Raw genomic sequence first — 14,243 nt, 5'->3', positions numbered from 1 at the left:
AATCACGAACAAACAGACGTAAAGAACTTTTGCTGAGGTTCGTACCCGTCGATCAGAGCGGCCCTGGCTGTGCGGGTTTTCCCTGGTTTGGTGTCATCTGGGTCAAACCAGCTCCCAACGTCGAACCTCTCTCTGGGGATTGAAACAGAAAAGTTCCTCCCTTCCACCAGAACCTTCCAGAAATTATCAAGTCCCTCTCCTGTGGGTAAAAAAACACAATATGTGGAGAGAAAATATTGTTTTAATTTTCAGTCACATACTCATATGTCTTCTTTACATTGCACATCTAACACAATCAAATCAAAAACAATACATCACAATTAAGACATGATCAGTATCAATAGATAATACAACTAATATTAAATATATAGAATATTCACTGGACTTGTTACTTCAAGTCAGAAGGAATGTACTTGTAAAATCAAATGATTACTTTAAAGCTTAATCTGCCAGTTTATAAACTCTAAATCCTTTAAGAGACTATAAAAAACTTAATGGTTAATTTTCTAACTGTAAATAACTCCAAACAAGCAGCCAGAACTACAATGGAGTCGTTTCAATCAAAACATTCTAATGGCCCAGTCAAAGTACGGACATAAAACACCTTGAAAATCTATGAAAGGACTAAAAAAAATTATTTTACAGAGAAGTGTGGACAAACACTTCAATTTGAAGATACACAAAAAATGTTTTTCTTTTAAAAAAAGTAATAAAAAAAACTTACAGAATTTTTCTTTTTGTTTATATGTTGCTGAGTAATGTAATTTTTTGGTTGCTGCTTGTAAACAAATATTTAATCTAAGCCTGTGCTGAAAGACAAAAATAATAAATAAATAATTTTAAATAAACGTTAATATAGACCTAATGTCTAGTGATTCTGTGATTAATGTAACAATATAATTAGAAGAAAAACAAAAATAGATTTTATTTCATGTCAATGGTTAACTATATTGATATGTTTAATAAACCTAAATATTATTACTAAAGGAGAAACTCTGAAATTATCTTTACCTCCTGGAAAGTTGCAGCCGATTCCCACCACAGCGACTCCATCCTCTGCTTCTTCCATCCTAAAAAACTCCAGAAAGTAAAAAAATTAAATCCTAAATCACGTTTTTATCATCCAAAGCGTTAAAACAGCCGTCTGCTTGAACTCTGTTCAAAGTCACGGCTAAACGTTCGGTTTAGTAACGCCTGGATGCGCCGCAGCATCCATCCCTCTGGAGATGTTATCACGGCTGCTCTTATAGCAGCTACTTTATGAAACATTAATGACTGATTGTATATGTTGCCATGGAGACAAAGGATCCAGTAAATACATTTATGACAACCTGCAAGTGATGAGGCCAAGTTTAATCAACATGTTATACAATAGAGGCTGTGTTTTACTTAAACCTGCTGTAACAGAACAGGATATACTTTAATGATAAACCACTCCGTCCAATGTGTTAAATATTTAAAATATAAATATTTATAAATGTATACAATACATATTTTAAGAGTAATGTAATTAAAATGATAGAATTTCTTTTTAATTAATACTATAAACAAAGAATCATCTTGTTTTTGATTTTTACATTAAAATCTTAGTTTTTATGAGTTTCTGCCTTATAAACTAATTATTGTTTTAATACCTTGTTTGACAAAAATGACTGCTTTAATATTTATTTTTAATAGACAAATTCCAGCTATAAAAACTCACTTTTCAATTCAATCTACTTATTTTTAAACAAAACCAATAACTTGGAATATGTGGAAAAATATACTTCCATAAAAAAGTAAAAGATGTAAAAGTCCTACAGTAATAATAAATTATTTTAATAGAATATACTTTATTAATCACCAAAAGGAGATTGCTTATTAGTTGACAAGCTGTTTCATCCAGTAAAATGGTCCCCACAAGGCATCAAATACAGAACACACACCCACACACAATTATATTTTTTAGGTTTGATTCTGACTTTTTCCACATTTTTATTAAAAACTGATTGACATAAATTAACACAAACTAAAAATATGTTTTTAAAAAATTCAAAGCATCTTGTCTCAATTTGAAAAAGCAGTTTACTCCTTGATAAATTATGAATGAACTTTGATTAAACACATTTTTGGAAAACTGAGTACAATTTCAGATTACTACTAGAGTAGATGGAAAAAGAATCCCTTGAAAATAATCTTTTTGACATCATGAAGAAGAATAAAAGAATAGAAAAACATGTATCATACCTAGATCAAAATAAATGCAATAACAGAGATGAGAAACTGGATCACTGAGTTACAAGATCTCATTTCTAAACAGCCAGTTAGGATTCACAAATGGAGAAAAAAACAAACAGTAGTAAAAGCTCATAGAAGTAGGTATCCAAAATGTGTGATATTATTTGCCTGATGATTTGAAGCATTTTACAAAACAAACAGGAAATCAGGGGAAACCTTACACGTCACTTCAACTAAAATGCACTAAAACATGGAGATTTTTCATAAAAATGTGTACAAAAAAGCTGATAACAGAATAATTATTAGCCATCAACACATGTAGCTAATTATCGAGTTTAATTTTTTATAATCTTGTTAAAACATCAACGTCGTTCTTGTCTTCGTCTGTGGGAGACTTTTCGTTGACGATTGCTTCACTCAGCATGGTTACCACCTTTGATATTGTGGCGTTGGGATCCAACAACTTCACCAGAGGCACATTCACTCCTCTCTCCTGAAACATCATGTTCTGCAGAGTCATTGCCTGCATGGAGTCCATGCCTAAGGATGACAGAGGGGAGTCATCGCTCAGCTCACTCTGATCAATGCCTATTGTCTCGCTGAGCAGAGAGAAAACATATTCTTTTGGTGAGACAGAGTCACTTTGCTCGGTTTTAAACTCTTCCTCTTTGGATTTTTGGAAAGCCTCATTGACTAATGCAGAAAGACGTAAGGTCAAGGCTTTATTTTGAGAGAGGATGTTGTATCTGATGTTCCTAAAGTGAAACCTGCAGACAGCCTGCTGGGGCCGATTCAGGATGAGGCATTGCTCCAGGCTTTTATGGACTTCTGCAACACCCAACACCATCATCCCCTTTGCCTCCAGAAAGCGATGGAAGTGTTCCTTGTTCAGGAGCAGACCAAGGTTCAGAGCCCCCCAGTTGATGGACTGCCCAGGCAGCCCGAGTTTGCGCCTGAAGTGGCAGAACAAGTCAAGAAAAGAGTTGGCTGCTGCATAGTTTGTTTGGGATGCATTTCCAAGGAATGCTGAGATGGAGGAGAAACACACAAAGTAGTCCAGATGGCAGTGCTTTGTAGCATGGTGTAAATTTAACACCCCACTGACTTTGGGTTTAAAAACCTTCTCATAAAGGGTTCTGTTAAGGGTCTCGATCAGACCGTCATGGAGGACAACCGCACTGTGAAACACCCCTTTGATTGGGAAACCCTTAAACTTCTGCTGGATTTCAAGGATGACCTTGTGCACACCCTCAGAGACAGAAATGTCACACACCATGCTGGTGATGCTGTTTCCACATTGCTGCTGAATATTGAGTATTTCTTGCTGTATTTCTGCTGTGGGTTTGCTCCTGGAGAGAATCACGATGTACTCCCCTCCTCTTTGTGAGATAAACTTGACCGTTTCAAAGCCCAGGCCAGAGAGACCGCCTGTCACAAGGTACACCGCTCTCTTTCTGAACAACTGCTTCTTCACTGGTAGCAGCTGAATCTCAGTCAGTGTGGTCTTGTCATCTTTTTCCAAAGCAATCACAGCCAGTTTCTTTGAACTGAAGTATGATGATATCTGTGGTTTTACATCATTACTTTTAGATTTCACATTCTGAAAAGTGAAGTTTTCGATAACAAACTTCCTGCTGAAGTTCAGCGACTTCAGCCAGTGATAAATGTGAGGTGTGTATGCTCTCAGATAACCCTTTTGCAAAACAGTTTGCATCTGAACTGTTTGCACATGAACACTCTCCTTTATGTTTTGGCACAGGTCTTGAACAAGGAGGGTTTGCATTTGAGATTCACAGAGTACTACAACATGCCGAGCACCTGGGAAATCGCAAGTTTTCACAATGAGAGACTCATTGAATGGTGGCAGGATGACAAATGCATCCAACTGATTGACATCTGCAAAAGATCCATTACACTGTGTGCTTAAAATCACATTCCAACCAGATTTATGAGAAGTAAGTGCAAAGACTTTCACAATAGCTGAATCAGGGTTGGGGCAAATGATCCCCAGATTCTGTTTGGGTTTAGGCAAGATTCGATGAAGCATCTCCCAAGCCAACACAAAGTAGGAAACACAAGGCGTTTCTTGAAAATGTGTGAACCTCTTGATACTGTAGCACACGTCCTCTGGCACATGAATCTTACTAGCCGCTACAACTAGATAACAAGAGGCAATGTGATCCCCAACTTTGAGTTTTCTGACATCTTTTCCGACTGCAGTGACAGTACCGCTAAAGTCAAGCGCGATTAGCTCATGCTTCTGAGATGAGTGTTTGTTCCAGTAGAGCGTCTGACCAAAGTTTAGATGTGAGGCACTGACTGGAAAGTAATCAGATGAATGAACGCATATTTTACTTAGTCGAATTTCAACTGATGTGCCATTGATTGGATCCGTTTCCTCGTCGCAAGGAATGGCACTCAGTTGAGTCACCATATGCGCGTCAGCCGTCTGAAAGATGCAAGGTTTAGAAGTTGTGGAGGTGTAACTACTTTCTGTATGGTCAGTGTCTTCCAGTGGGGTTCGGACGACTGACGGTTTTAAGATCAGCCCGTCTTTTATGACCAATTCTGGGTACTTTTCACAAGGATGTGATCTCAGGACCACAGAGAGAGCTTTAATGTCCTCAGTAAAAATGGAGCCTATGTCAATCAGTTGAAACGAAAGATCAGGGATCTCTGCTGCAAAAGACCTGACCATTCCAGCCAGAGCAAAACCTGGACTTATGTGATCCACGGTGACGTCAGATGAGCGATAGGTCACTGCTCTGATGGCTTTGGGGAACTGAATCCACTTCAGCTCCTGGACAATTTGCCGGAAAATCTCACAGCAACTTGCAAGATTATGCAAAATGACATCTGGTGATTGTGATGTAAGATCTTCTTTGCCCCACAAAAACAACACTTCATCAAAGTTTTTCTTAATATCCGGAATGCTGAGGTTTGAAAGAAGAGATGGGAATCCATTGCTTAAAATATCCTTTGCATGTGTGAAGGAAACAAATCTAGATTCTTGGTCTAAATGCGGTTGTAGAGATTTTGAGATGCCTAAATGATCAGAGAACACCAAAGCCCTTGGAGGCTTTGAAGAAGTGGAGCTTTCAGGGACAATACTGAAGTCATTATGGTAGAAGTACTCTTCGACCACATGACATCGACTGCCGAGGTACTGGATTATCACATGCTTCACCTCAACCAACACTCTGCCTTCCTTATCTGCAAAGCAGCCACAAACCTCAAAGTGATCTACACCCACATCAGTTGCTCTCAGGTAGATAATCATCTCGTTCTGCAAGGGTTCAAACACAGCAAGACTCCCTATTTTGGCAGGAAACCCCGGTCTGCCTGCAAATATATGCTCAACGGTGACGGGGAGAAGTTGCATTAAGTAATCCAACACAACAGGATGAATGCAGTAGTCATGCAAATGTGGTCGGAGCTCTTCTGGAACTGAAACAGCTGCAAAGGCCTCCTTTAGAGCCTCACCATAGTGCACATTTTCTTTATTCTGGAAGACATCACCATACTGGAAGCCACCTTGAGAAAGATATCCATAAAACTCCTGAAAACTCACAACAGAGGTGCATCTTTTAGAGATCGAGCTTACTGAAATGGCTTGTTCCTCAGTCTGCCTCTCTCCCTTTAGAACCACCGTGCCTGAAGCATAGACCATCGAAGAAGAAAATACTTTGAAGCCAGTTTCTTTTCCTTTCTGCTCTACTTGGACCTTCATTTCAGCAGAGTTCTGTGTCAAAATAAATGGGCTGTGAAACTTGACACTGAGATGCAGCGAGCTCAGGGACACTTTTGGTTTAGTGGTGGCCATGACCGACGCCAGACCCAACTCTGCGTAGAAGGCGCCGGGAATGATAGGTATGTTATTATGCCTGTGCTCCTTCAAGTAGAAGGTTGAGTCAGATGTTAAGGAACAGCTGAAAATATTGCTTTCACTTCCAGTCTGACAGAGAACAGGATGAAAACTTGCTTTATTGTTCTGGGCAGCTCTGATGATCACATCTCTATTGGAACAGTCAAACTGGTACTTTGGGAAAAACAGTGGCGTTGTCTCATAGCCTTTGTAGAAGATGGTCCAATCTACCTGAATGCCCAGTTCGAACAACTTGGAAACAACTGAGATGACTGATTCATGATCTTTCTCGGGTTCCACTGAGGCAACAACTGCTACGTTTTTTTGAAGAGTTTCCATAATGTTTCTTTGCAGTGCTCTTCTTGGCCCTATCTCTACAAATACTACACCTTTCTTCCCTTTAGCTGCTGACCTCAAAGCTTGCTCAAAAGCAACGGGCTCACGGATGTTCCTCGCCCAGTATTCACCCGTGCAGAAATCTCTGATCTCAGCTTCCCTTCCTGTAACTGTCGAGAACAACTCCGTGTCAAGCTCATTCTTATGCAAGGTGCCAATTGTGTCCCTGATTTCCTGGAGAATTGGGTCCATCATGTAACTATGGTAAGCAACAGGGACATCGAGCACATGGAGGAAGAGATTCTGATTGTTTGATGAGTTGCTTAGCTCTTTTAGGAGGCTCTCGATTGCATCTGCTTCTCCTGAGAGAGTGCAGGACTGTGGGCTATTAAAGGCTGCAATGCCAAGTCTTCCAGAATATTTAGGGAGGATTGAAGCCACATCTGATACAGCCATGTTGCTGACCACAAGCATTTTACCACCAGAAACTTTCCCTTGAAGGGAGCTGCGGAAGAATATGACTTTCACAGCGTCTTTGAGAGACAAGAGGCCGGAGCAGTGAGCGGCAGCAACTTCACCAACCGAATGACCGAGCACAGCATCAGGTTTGACACCCCAGTGCCTGAGAAGGGTGTTAACCCCAACCTGAATGGCAAAGAGGAGAGGCTGGACAACATCTGGGTTTTTGATATCACTCCTTTCAAACTCACTCTCAAGTGTGTCCAGGATGTTTAGGGAGCTCATCCTTTGGAAAATGTGAGTGATTTCTTTGATTTTTTCTCTGAATACAGGCTGGTTTTTCAATAGCTGCTTACACATGCCGTGGTAAGTGACACCATTTCCGCAGAAGATAAACACTAATCTTGGATCTGAGAGAGCCAAGCTGACGTTTTTGCCAGCACTGGCTATGAGCTTCTCCTTTAGATCACCTACAGATGAAACCGCAATGGCCTTTCTGTATTTATGCTTTTGGTGACTTCTCCTGCAGGCTGATGTGTACAAAGCAGAACCAAGATCTATGGTGACACCATCCACCAACTGTTTTATGGTGTCTTCTATCGTTAGAGTCAGAGATTTCTGTGAATTTGCTGACAGGACAAAGTATTTCACCTGCTTCTCCCTGCTATGTTTTTTTAAGCTTGTCTGCATGTGCTGTTTGACGATGGCATGTGCATTCGTTCCCCCAAAACCAAAGTTGTTCACCCCTGCAACCCTCGCTGTGGTAGATTCCCATTTCTCAATGTTCGTGGGAATTTTAATATTCAGGGATTTGGTATCGACACTGGAAGTTTCATCAGAGTAGAAAACAGATGGGACGATAGTTTCATGCTTCATCATCAGCAGAACTTTAATTAGTCCGGCCACTCCTGCTGCTGACTCCGTGTGTCCGATGTTGCTCTTCACCGAGCCGATCCACAGAGTCCCCGACCCGGAAGGTCTGGCTTTGGCGATGACGTTGGAGATGCTTCCTGCCTCTGTTGGGTCTCCCACTGGGGTTCCAGTCCCATGGGCCTCGATGTACTGGACATTGGCAATGTCAGTGTCTGAGTAGGTTCTGCGCAGCAGTTCCTCTTGTTGAGTCATGGAGGGCTTAGTAATCGGACTGACAGCGTGTCCATCTTGGTTGACTGCAGTTTTACTGATGATTCCCCAGATGTGGTCATGGTCTTGAAGAGCCTTCAAATTGAAAACGGGACCAGGATGAAACAAAAAATGAGGAAAAGAACATTGTGTAAACGTTTTATAGGGTCAAATATTCATGGGATTAGGAAAATTGCTAGCTGTAATTTTTAAATCCAACACAACTTGTATAATGTGTTAGCTAGTCCAGTGGAATAAAGTTGACATGTAGTTAGATAGGTTGCATATTTTATTCACTATAATTAATTGTCAAAGGTTGGGTGCATTTATAAAACTATCAAAAAATCTTAAACATCGAGATCTTAATATCAGAAGTTAATATTATTGGACATTGGTAAAATAGAATCCGTTTCTTTAATCACTCTACAAACCTTCACCTTTTTCAGTGGCTTCAGGAGAACCACCCCACAGCCCTCTCCTCTCCCGTAGCCGTCTGCTCTGTTGGAGAATGGCTTGCTCGTCCCTTCAGGTGAAATCATCTTGGCCTTGCTGAGCGCCACAAACACTCTTGGCTCAATGATGCAGTTAACGCCTCCACAAACAGCCATTTCACAATCGCCTGGACAAGATAAATCTTATAAATAGCATCAATAATAAAGCTGCCTGTTGATTTGGCAGGTGAACCACTGCTGCAGGACAGACCTTGTTTAATGGCCTGGCAGGCGAGATGAAGAGCCACAAGTGAGGAAGAGCAGGCGCAGTCTATGGCGAGTGACGGTCCGGTGAAGTTAAAGATGTAGGAGACTCTGTTGGCTGCGATGCTCATGGCGAGTCCTGTTCCGGTCCAGTGGTTGATCACAGTTGGGTGCACATGTGCAGCATTAGTCTCGTAGTCTCTGTTCATTATTCCTACCATAGAAGAAGAAAAAGAATTATCTCAGCATCTGTTTGTCTGAATAGTTTAAATAAAAACGTTAAAGGGGAGCTATTATGCAAAATTCACATCTTGCACATTTGTAAACTTCCATTTGGGTCTTTATGCTTCTAAAATCACACCAGCTGTTTTTTTTTTCCAATAAATTACTAAATAGATTTTTTTCCCCCACCCAAAACCTTAAAGTTACAATGCACTGTTACCAGGCAACCCATGCGGAACTCAGCCAGTTACCTAGCAACCCAAGTGGAACTCAGTCCATCACCTAGCAACCCAAGAGGAGCTCTAGCACGTTTGGTCAGCAGGTTTTACTGCTGTATGCACTGTACAATGGCTGCTGGAAAAGACAAGTGTTTTATTGTTGACATATTATCCAGAAACCACTTTCTGGATCCTTATTGATTGTGCGGGAAGCTCTACTTCTGCTTTTCAAACATATATAATTATATCATTTTGTATCTGTTTGCGGCCATTTTCATGTGCAAGTGTAAACGTTGAGTTTGGGGGCGTGGCCAGCAGCAGCTTATTTGCATTTAAGGTGATAAGAAGCCTTAAAACAGCTCAAAATATTCAGAACTGACCAGATTAAAATCTCATTATCTGAGATGATTTATTGCAAAAAATATAATGAAAATGTTTTGTATAGCACAGGGGTCCCCAAACTACGGCCCGCGGGCCGGATCCGGCCCGCCTCCACATTTGGTCCGGCCCCCTGAACAATACCAGAGAGAATTCAGATTTCTTTTCATATACCGTATTTTTCCGGTTTATATGTGGAATTTTCTTCAACCACCAGGGGGCTCTTTAGCAGGAAGTGTGTCCTGTAAACTGTGGGTGTTTTGTTTTGCATGGTGCATTGCTGCCATCTGTTGGACTTTTAGGGAACTGCTTTACTTTTATTTTTATTTAATCAGTGCGGTTGTTTGCTAGCGGTGGAGCAGATGAACACACGTGTCTGTTATGAACGCCGCATTCCGGTCGAGTTCTTCGAAGCAATGCCTGTAAGTAGCAGCTTAGACTTCAAAACGAGCCTTTATGTTAACATATGATAAAAGAAGTAACTTGTTTATTGAATTAGTTTTGGAAATACCTGCGGGCGATTTGATTATGTGCTACGTCATTGCTAACTAGCAGGCTGCTAAGATTTCTCAGGTCGTTACATAGCATTGCCGCTCATAGCATTCTGAGGTAGCCGTTGAATCAGTTGTACTTATAATGTATGTATCTGAATGTAAAACACTTCTGTAAGCTGCTCTGAGCTCATCCTGAGTTGTTTGTGTTTTGACAGTTTCACTCAATTCTACATGGAAATAAAGGAAGAACTAATTAATCATGACTCGTGTGAAAGGAGTTTGGCTGATGGTTAGTTTTGGTACAAGACACCATAGCGAGACCATTACAAAGTGAATCATTGGAAGTCAAAATTGGAAATCAAAGAAGAAAGCGCCCATTAAAACGGAATTAGGTTTTAATAGGGAATTGAAATTTGAGAATGTTGTTGATCAGTTAAATAGCATTGAGGGGAAATGCTATTTAACAGTTTTTTTAAATAATACTGGGATCATTATGAGAATTTGAGGTATAGATATTAGGATCCAGTAGATGGCAGTAGTGCAACAATAATGGACGCAAGCTGCTGTTGAAATCTAAAGAAGAAGAACAAAGCGGACATTTTCATTTAGCACATGCTAGTATCAGACACGAAGGATCAGCACTTTTACTGTTACAGTTACCGTTCGGAAACTACCGTAATCAGTTCAGTTAAATCTAAACTTGGCAACTTTTTCTTTTTCAGCGTAATAAATGTGACACCCCAGCAGAGGGGGTGTCTGTCCCCCTCTGCTGCTGCATCGTTGTGGAAAACCTGGAGCGGCAGAGATATCTGAGGCTTAGATGTGTATGTTGACTGGTTTAAAAAAAACTTTGGGGTTGTGGTTTATAGTCCGGTGGGGCTCATAGTTAGGAAAATACGGATTATAATCCTTCCTGGATATTTTCTGTGAAGAACCCAGAGAGGGTTATTTGATTGTGCTTTCTGGAAAACAATACATTTTTACATTTACGAACTCCTGCAATCGTCACACTTTTTCTGTTACAAACGGACTCCGGCCCCCCAGCAGAGAAGGGAAAAGTTATGTGGCCCTCACAGGAAAAAGTTTGGGGACCACTGGTATAGCAGATAAACTTATCCTAACCTTGTTGGAGAAGCATAGTAGCTTATCTTTAATATGGATCTAAGGGTTGTACGTTTTCTGTGTTTACCAATAAACACTCCTGTCCTGGTCCCGCTGGCTCTCTCCATGGGAACGCCGGCGTTTTCCAGAGCTCTGTAGACACAATGGAGCAGCTGTTTCTGCTGAGGATCCATTTGCTCCACTTCACTGTCACTGATGCCGAAAAACTTGTGGTCAAATTCGTTGAACCTGGGAAAGTATATAAAAATCTAATATTTAGAACTGTATAAACAAGTTCAATTACGTTACATATAATCTGGACCCAAGCAGTACAAGTTAAGATTTCCAGATTGTTATGATTAATGTTGCAATTGAGATTTAATTTGTTTAGCCAATCATTGAGAAAAAAATATGGATGTCATGTTTTTGCCACGTTATGCCTAAATTTACAAATATCAGAATTCAAAACTAAATGTTTATATTTACAATCTACATATTCAAAGTGCTATGTCAGTAAATACAAGTTTAAAAAGTAAATATTTAGTTTGCAAACTAAATATTTAGGTTTCAAATTTAATATTAGCTCTAAATTTAGTATTTTTTTTCTAACTAAATATTGAGTTCCATACAAAATATTTATGTTCTAATTAGACATTTAATCTTCAAGTTAAATATTTAGTTTGCAAGCTAAATGTTTAATTTTCAAACTAAATATTTATTTTCCAAACTTAATATCTAGCAATCAAACTAAGTATTTAGATTTCTTTCTAAATATTTATTTTGAAAGTTAAAGATTTAGCTCAAAATTACATATATAGCCTTAACTTGTAAATATAGGAATAACATGGTGAAATTATGACGATTTTATGACGGGTGAAATAATTTTTTACAGTGTAACTTTACTTAAATGAGACCCCATAAAACGTGAGGCTGAATCAAGAACAAACAGACGTGAAGAACTTTTGCTGAGGTTCGTACCCGTCGATCAGAGCGGCCCTGGCTGTGCGGGTTTTCCCCGGTTTGGTGTCATCTGGGTCAAACCAGCTCCCAACGTCGAACCTCTCTCTGGGGATTGAAACAGAAAAGTTCCTCCCTTCCACCAGAACCTTCCAGAAATTATCAAGTCCCTCTCCTGTGGGTAAAAAAACACAATATGTGGAGAGAAAATATTGTTTTAATTTTCAGTCACATACTCATATGTCTTCTTTACATTGCACATCTAACACAATAAATCAATACCAATACATATCACAATAAAGACATGATCAGTATCAATAGATAATACAACTAATATTAAATATATAGAATATTCACTGGACTTGTTTCTTCAAGTCAGAAGAAACATACTTGTAAAATCAAATGATTACTTTAAAGCTAAATTACAGTTTCTGTGACTAAAAGTAAATATAGTGCAATTAATCTGTTAAGAGACGATATAAAAAGACTTAACGGTTAATTTTCTAACAGGAAAAAACTCTTTAAAAAAGCCAGAACTACAATGGAGTTGTTTCAATCAAAACATATCAATGGCCCAGTCAAAGTACAAACCTAAAACACCTTAAAAATCTATGAAAGGACTAAAAACTGTATTATTTTGTAAAGTGTGGACAAACACTTCAATCTCAAGATGTACAAAAAAAAAATTCTTTCTAAAAAAATGTAAAAAAAAAAACAAAACAAAAACAAACTTGGATCATTTTTCTTTTTTTTTTTACATGTTGCCGAGTAATATTAAAATATTTAAACTAAGCTTGTGCTGAAATAAGAGGACAAAAAGAATAACAAAACCAAATAATTTTAAATCAACATAAATATTATCAATATAGACCAAATATGTAGTGATTCTGCGATTAATGTAAAAATATTCATAATAAAAACAAAAATATATGTTATTTCATGATACTGGTTAATTATGTATGTTTAATCAACCGAAATATTATTACTAAAGGAGAAACTCTGAAATTATCTTTACCTCCTGGAAAGTTGCAGCCGATTCCCACCACAGCGACTCCATCCTCTGCTTCTTCCATCCTAAAAAACTCCAGAAAGTAAAAAAATTAAATCCTAAATCACGTTTTTATCCTCCAAAGTGTTAAAACAGCCGTCTGCTTTAACTCTGTTCAAAGTCACGGCTAAACGTTCGGTTTAGTAACGCCTGGATGCGCCGCAGCATCCATCCCTCTGGAGATGTTATCACGGCTGCTCTTATAGCAGCCACTTTATAAAACATTAATGACTGATTGTATATGTTGCCATGGAGACGAAGGATCCAGTAAATACATTTATGACAACCTGCAAGTGATGAGGCCAAGTTTAATCAACATGTTATACAATAGAGGCTGTGTTTTACTTAAACCTGCTGTAACAGAACAGGATATACTTTAATGATAAACCACTCCGTCCAATGTGTTAAATATTAAAAATATAAATATACAATATAGATTTTAAGAGTCATGTAATTCAAATATGACTGATTTCTAAAATGTTAAATATTAAAAACCAGGAATCCTCTCGTTTTTGATTTTTACATTAAAATCTGTTTTCTATGAGCTGAAAAATTCCAGCTGTAAAAAGTCACTTTTCAATTCACTCTACTTATTTTTAAACAAAACCAATAACTTGAAATATGTAGAAAAATAAACTTCCATTAAAAGATGTTAAAGTCCTACAGTAATAAATTTTAATAGAATATACTTTATTGATCCCAAAGGGGAAATTGGTTATTGGTTGACGAGCTGCTCCATCTGAGGTGTTAATACAAATATACATTTGTAAAATATATATTTTAAAAGTGATGTAATCCAAATATGACTGAATATAAAAGGTTAAAAAATGAAACATAAAGAATCCTCTTGTTTTTCATTTTTACATTAAAATCTTTTATTAGCTTCTGCCTTATGAACTAATTATTTGTAAATACCTCGTTTGCCAGAAACGGCTGCTTCAATATTTATTTTTAGAGAAAAATTCCAGCTGTAAAAATTTATTATTTTTGAACAAAACCAATGACTTGAAATACGTACTTATGTATACTTCCATAAAAAGAGTTGATACAATTATTGTAGAATATACTTTATTGATCACCAAAAGGGAAATTTCTTATTAGTTGACAAGCTGCTTCATCCATAATGCAACA

At 38.4% G+C, this 14,243-nt stretch overlaps 1 protein-coding gene across 2 annotated transcripts; it reads right to left on the bottom strand.

The window, feature by feature from the left end:
* Window positions 1-1,838: 1,838 nt before the first annotated feature.
* On the bottom strand, window positions 1,839-13,533 carry LOC103456785 (phenolphthiocerol/phthiocerol polyketide synthase subunit C-like). 2 transcript variants are annotated; one of them, XM_008396532.3, is made up of 6 exons: window positions 13,080-13,533; window positions 12,086-12,239; window positions 11,196-11,356; window positions 8,702-8,908; window positions 8,431-8,618; window positions 1,839-8,095 (listed from the first exon to the last, which is right to left on the bottom strand). In XM_008396532.3, exons 1-6 carry the CDS (start codon window positions 13,135-13,137, stop codon window positions 2,561-2,563), a joined length of 6,303 nt encoding a protein of 2,100 aa, XP_008394754.1. In that variant the 5' UTR covers window positions 13,138-13,533; the 3' UTR covers window positions 1,839-2,560. The 2 variants fall into 2 exon arrangements, with proteins under 2 accessions (XP_008394754.1, XP_008394755.1); XM_008396533.3 differs by having other exon boundaries at window positions 1,840-8,095; window positions 8,437-8,618.
* Window positions 13,534-14,243: the final 710 nt, after the last annotated feature.

This window comes from Poecilia reticulata, chromosome 20, assembly GCF_904066995.2.
Source record: "Poecilia reticulata chromosome 20, P_reticulata-male-v2, whole genome shotgun sequence".
In the NCBI taxonomy this organism is placed as follows: domain Eukaryota; kingdom Metazoa; phylum Chordata; class Actinopteri; order Cyprinodontiformes; family Poeciliidae; genus Poecilia; species Poecilia reticulata.
The sequence above is the reverse complement of the archived record's forward strand: the minus strand, read 5'-3'. Positions and strand labels throughout refer to the sequence as shown.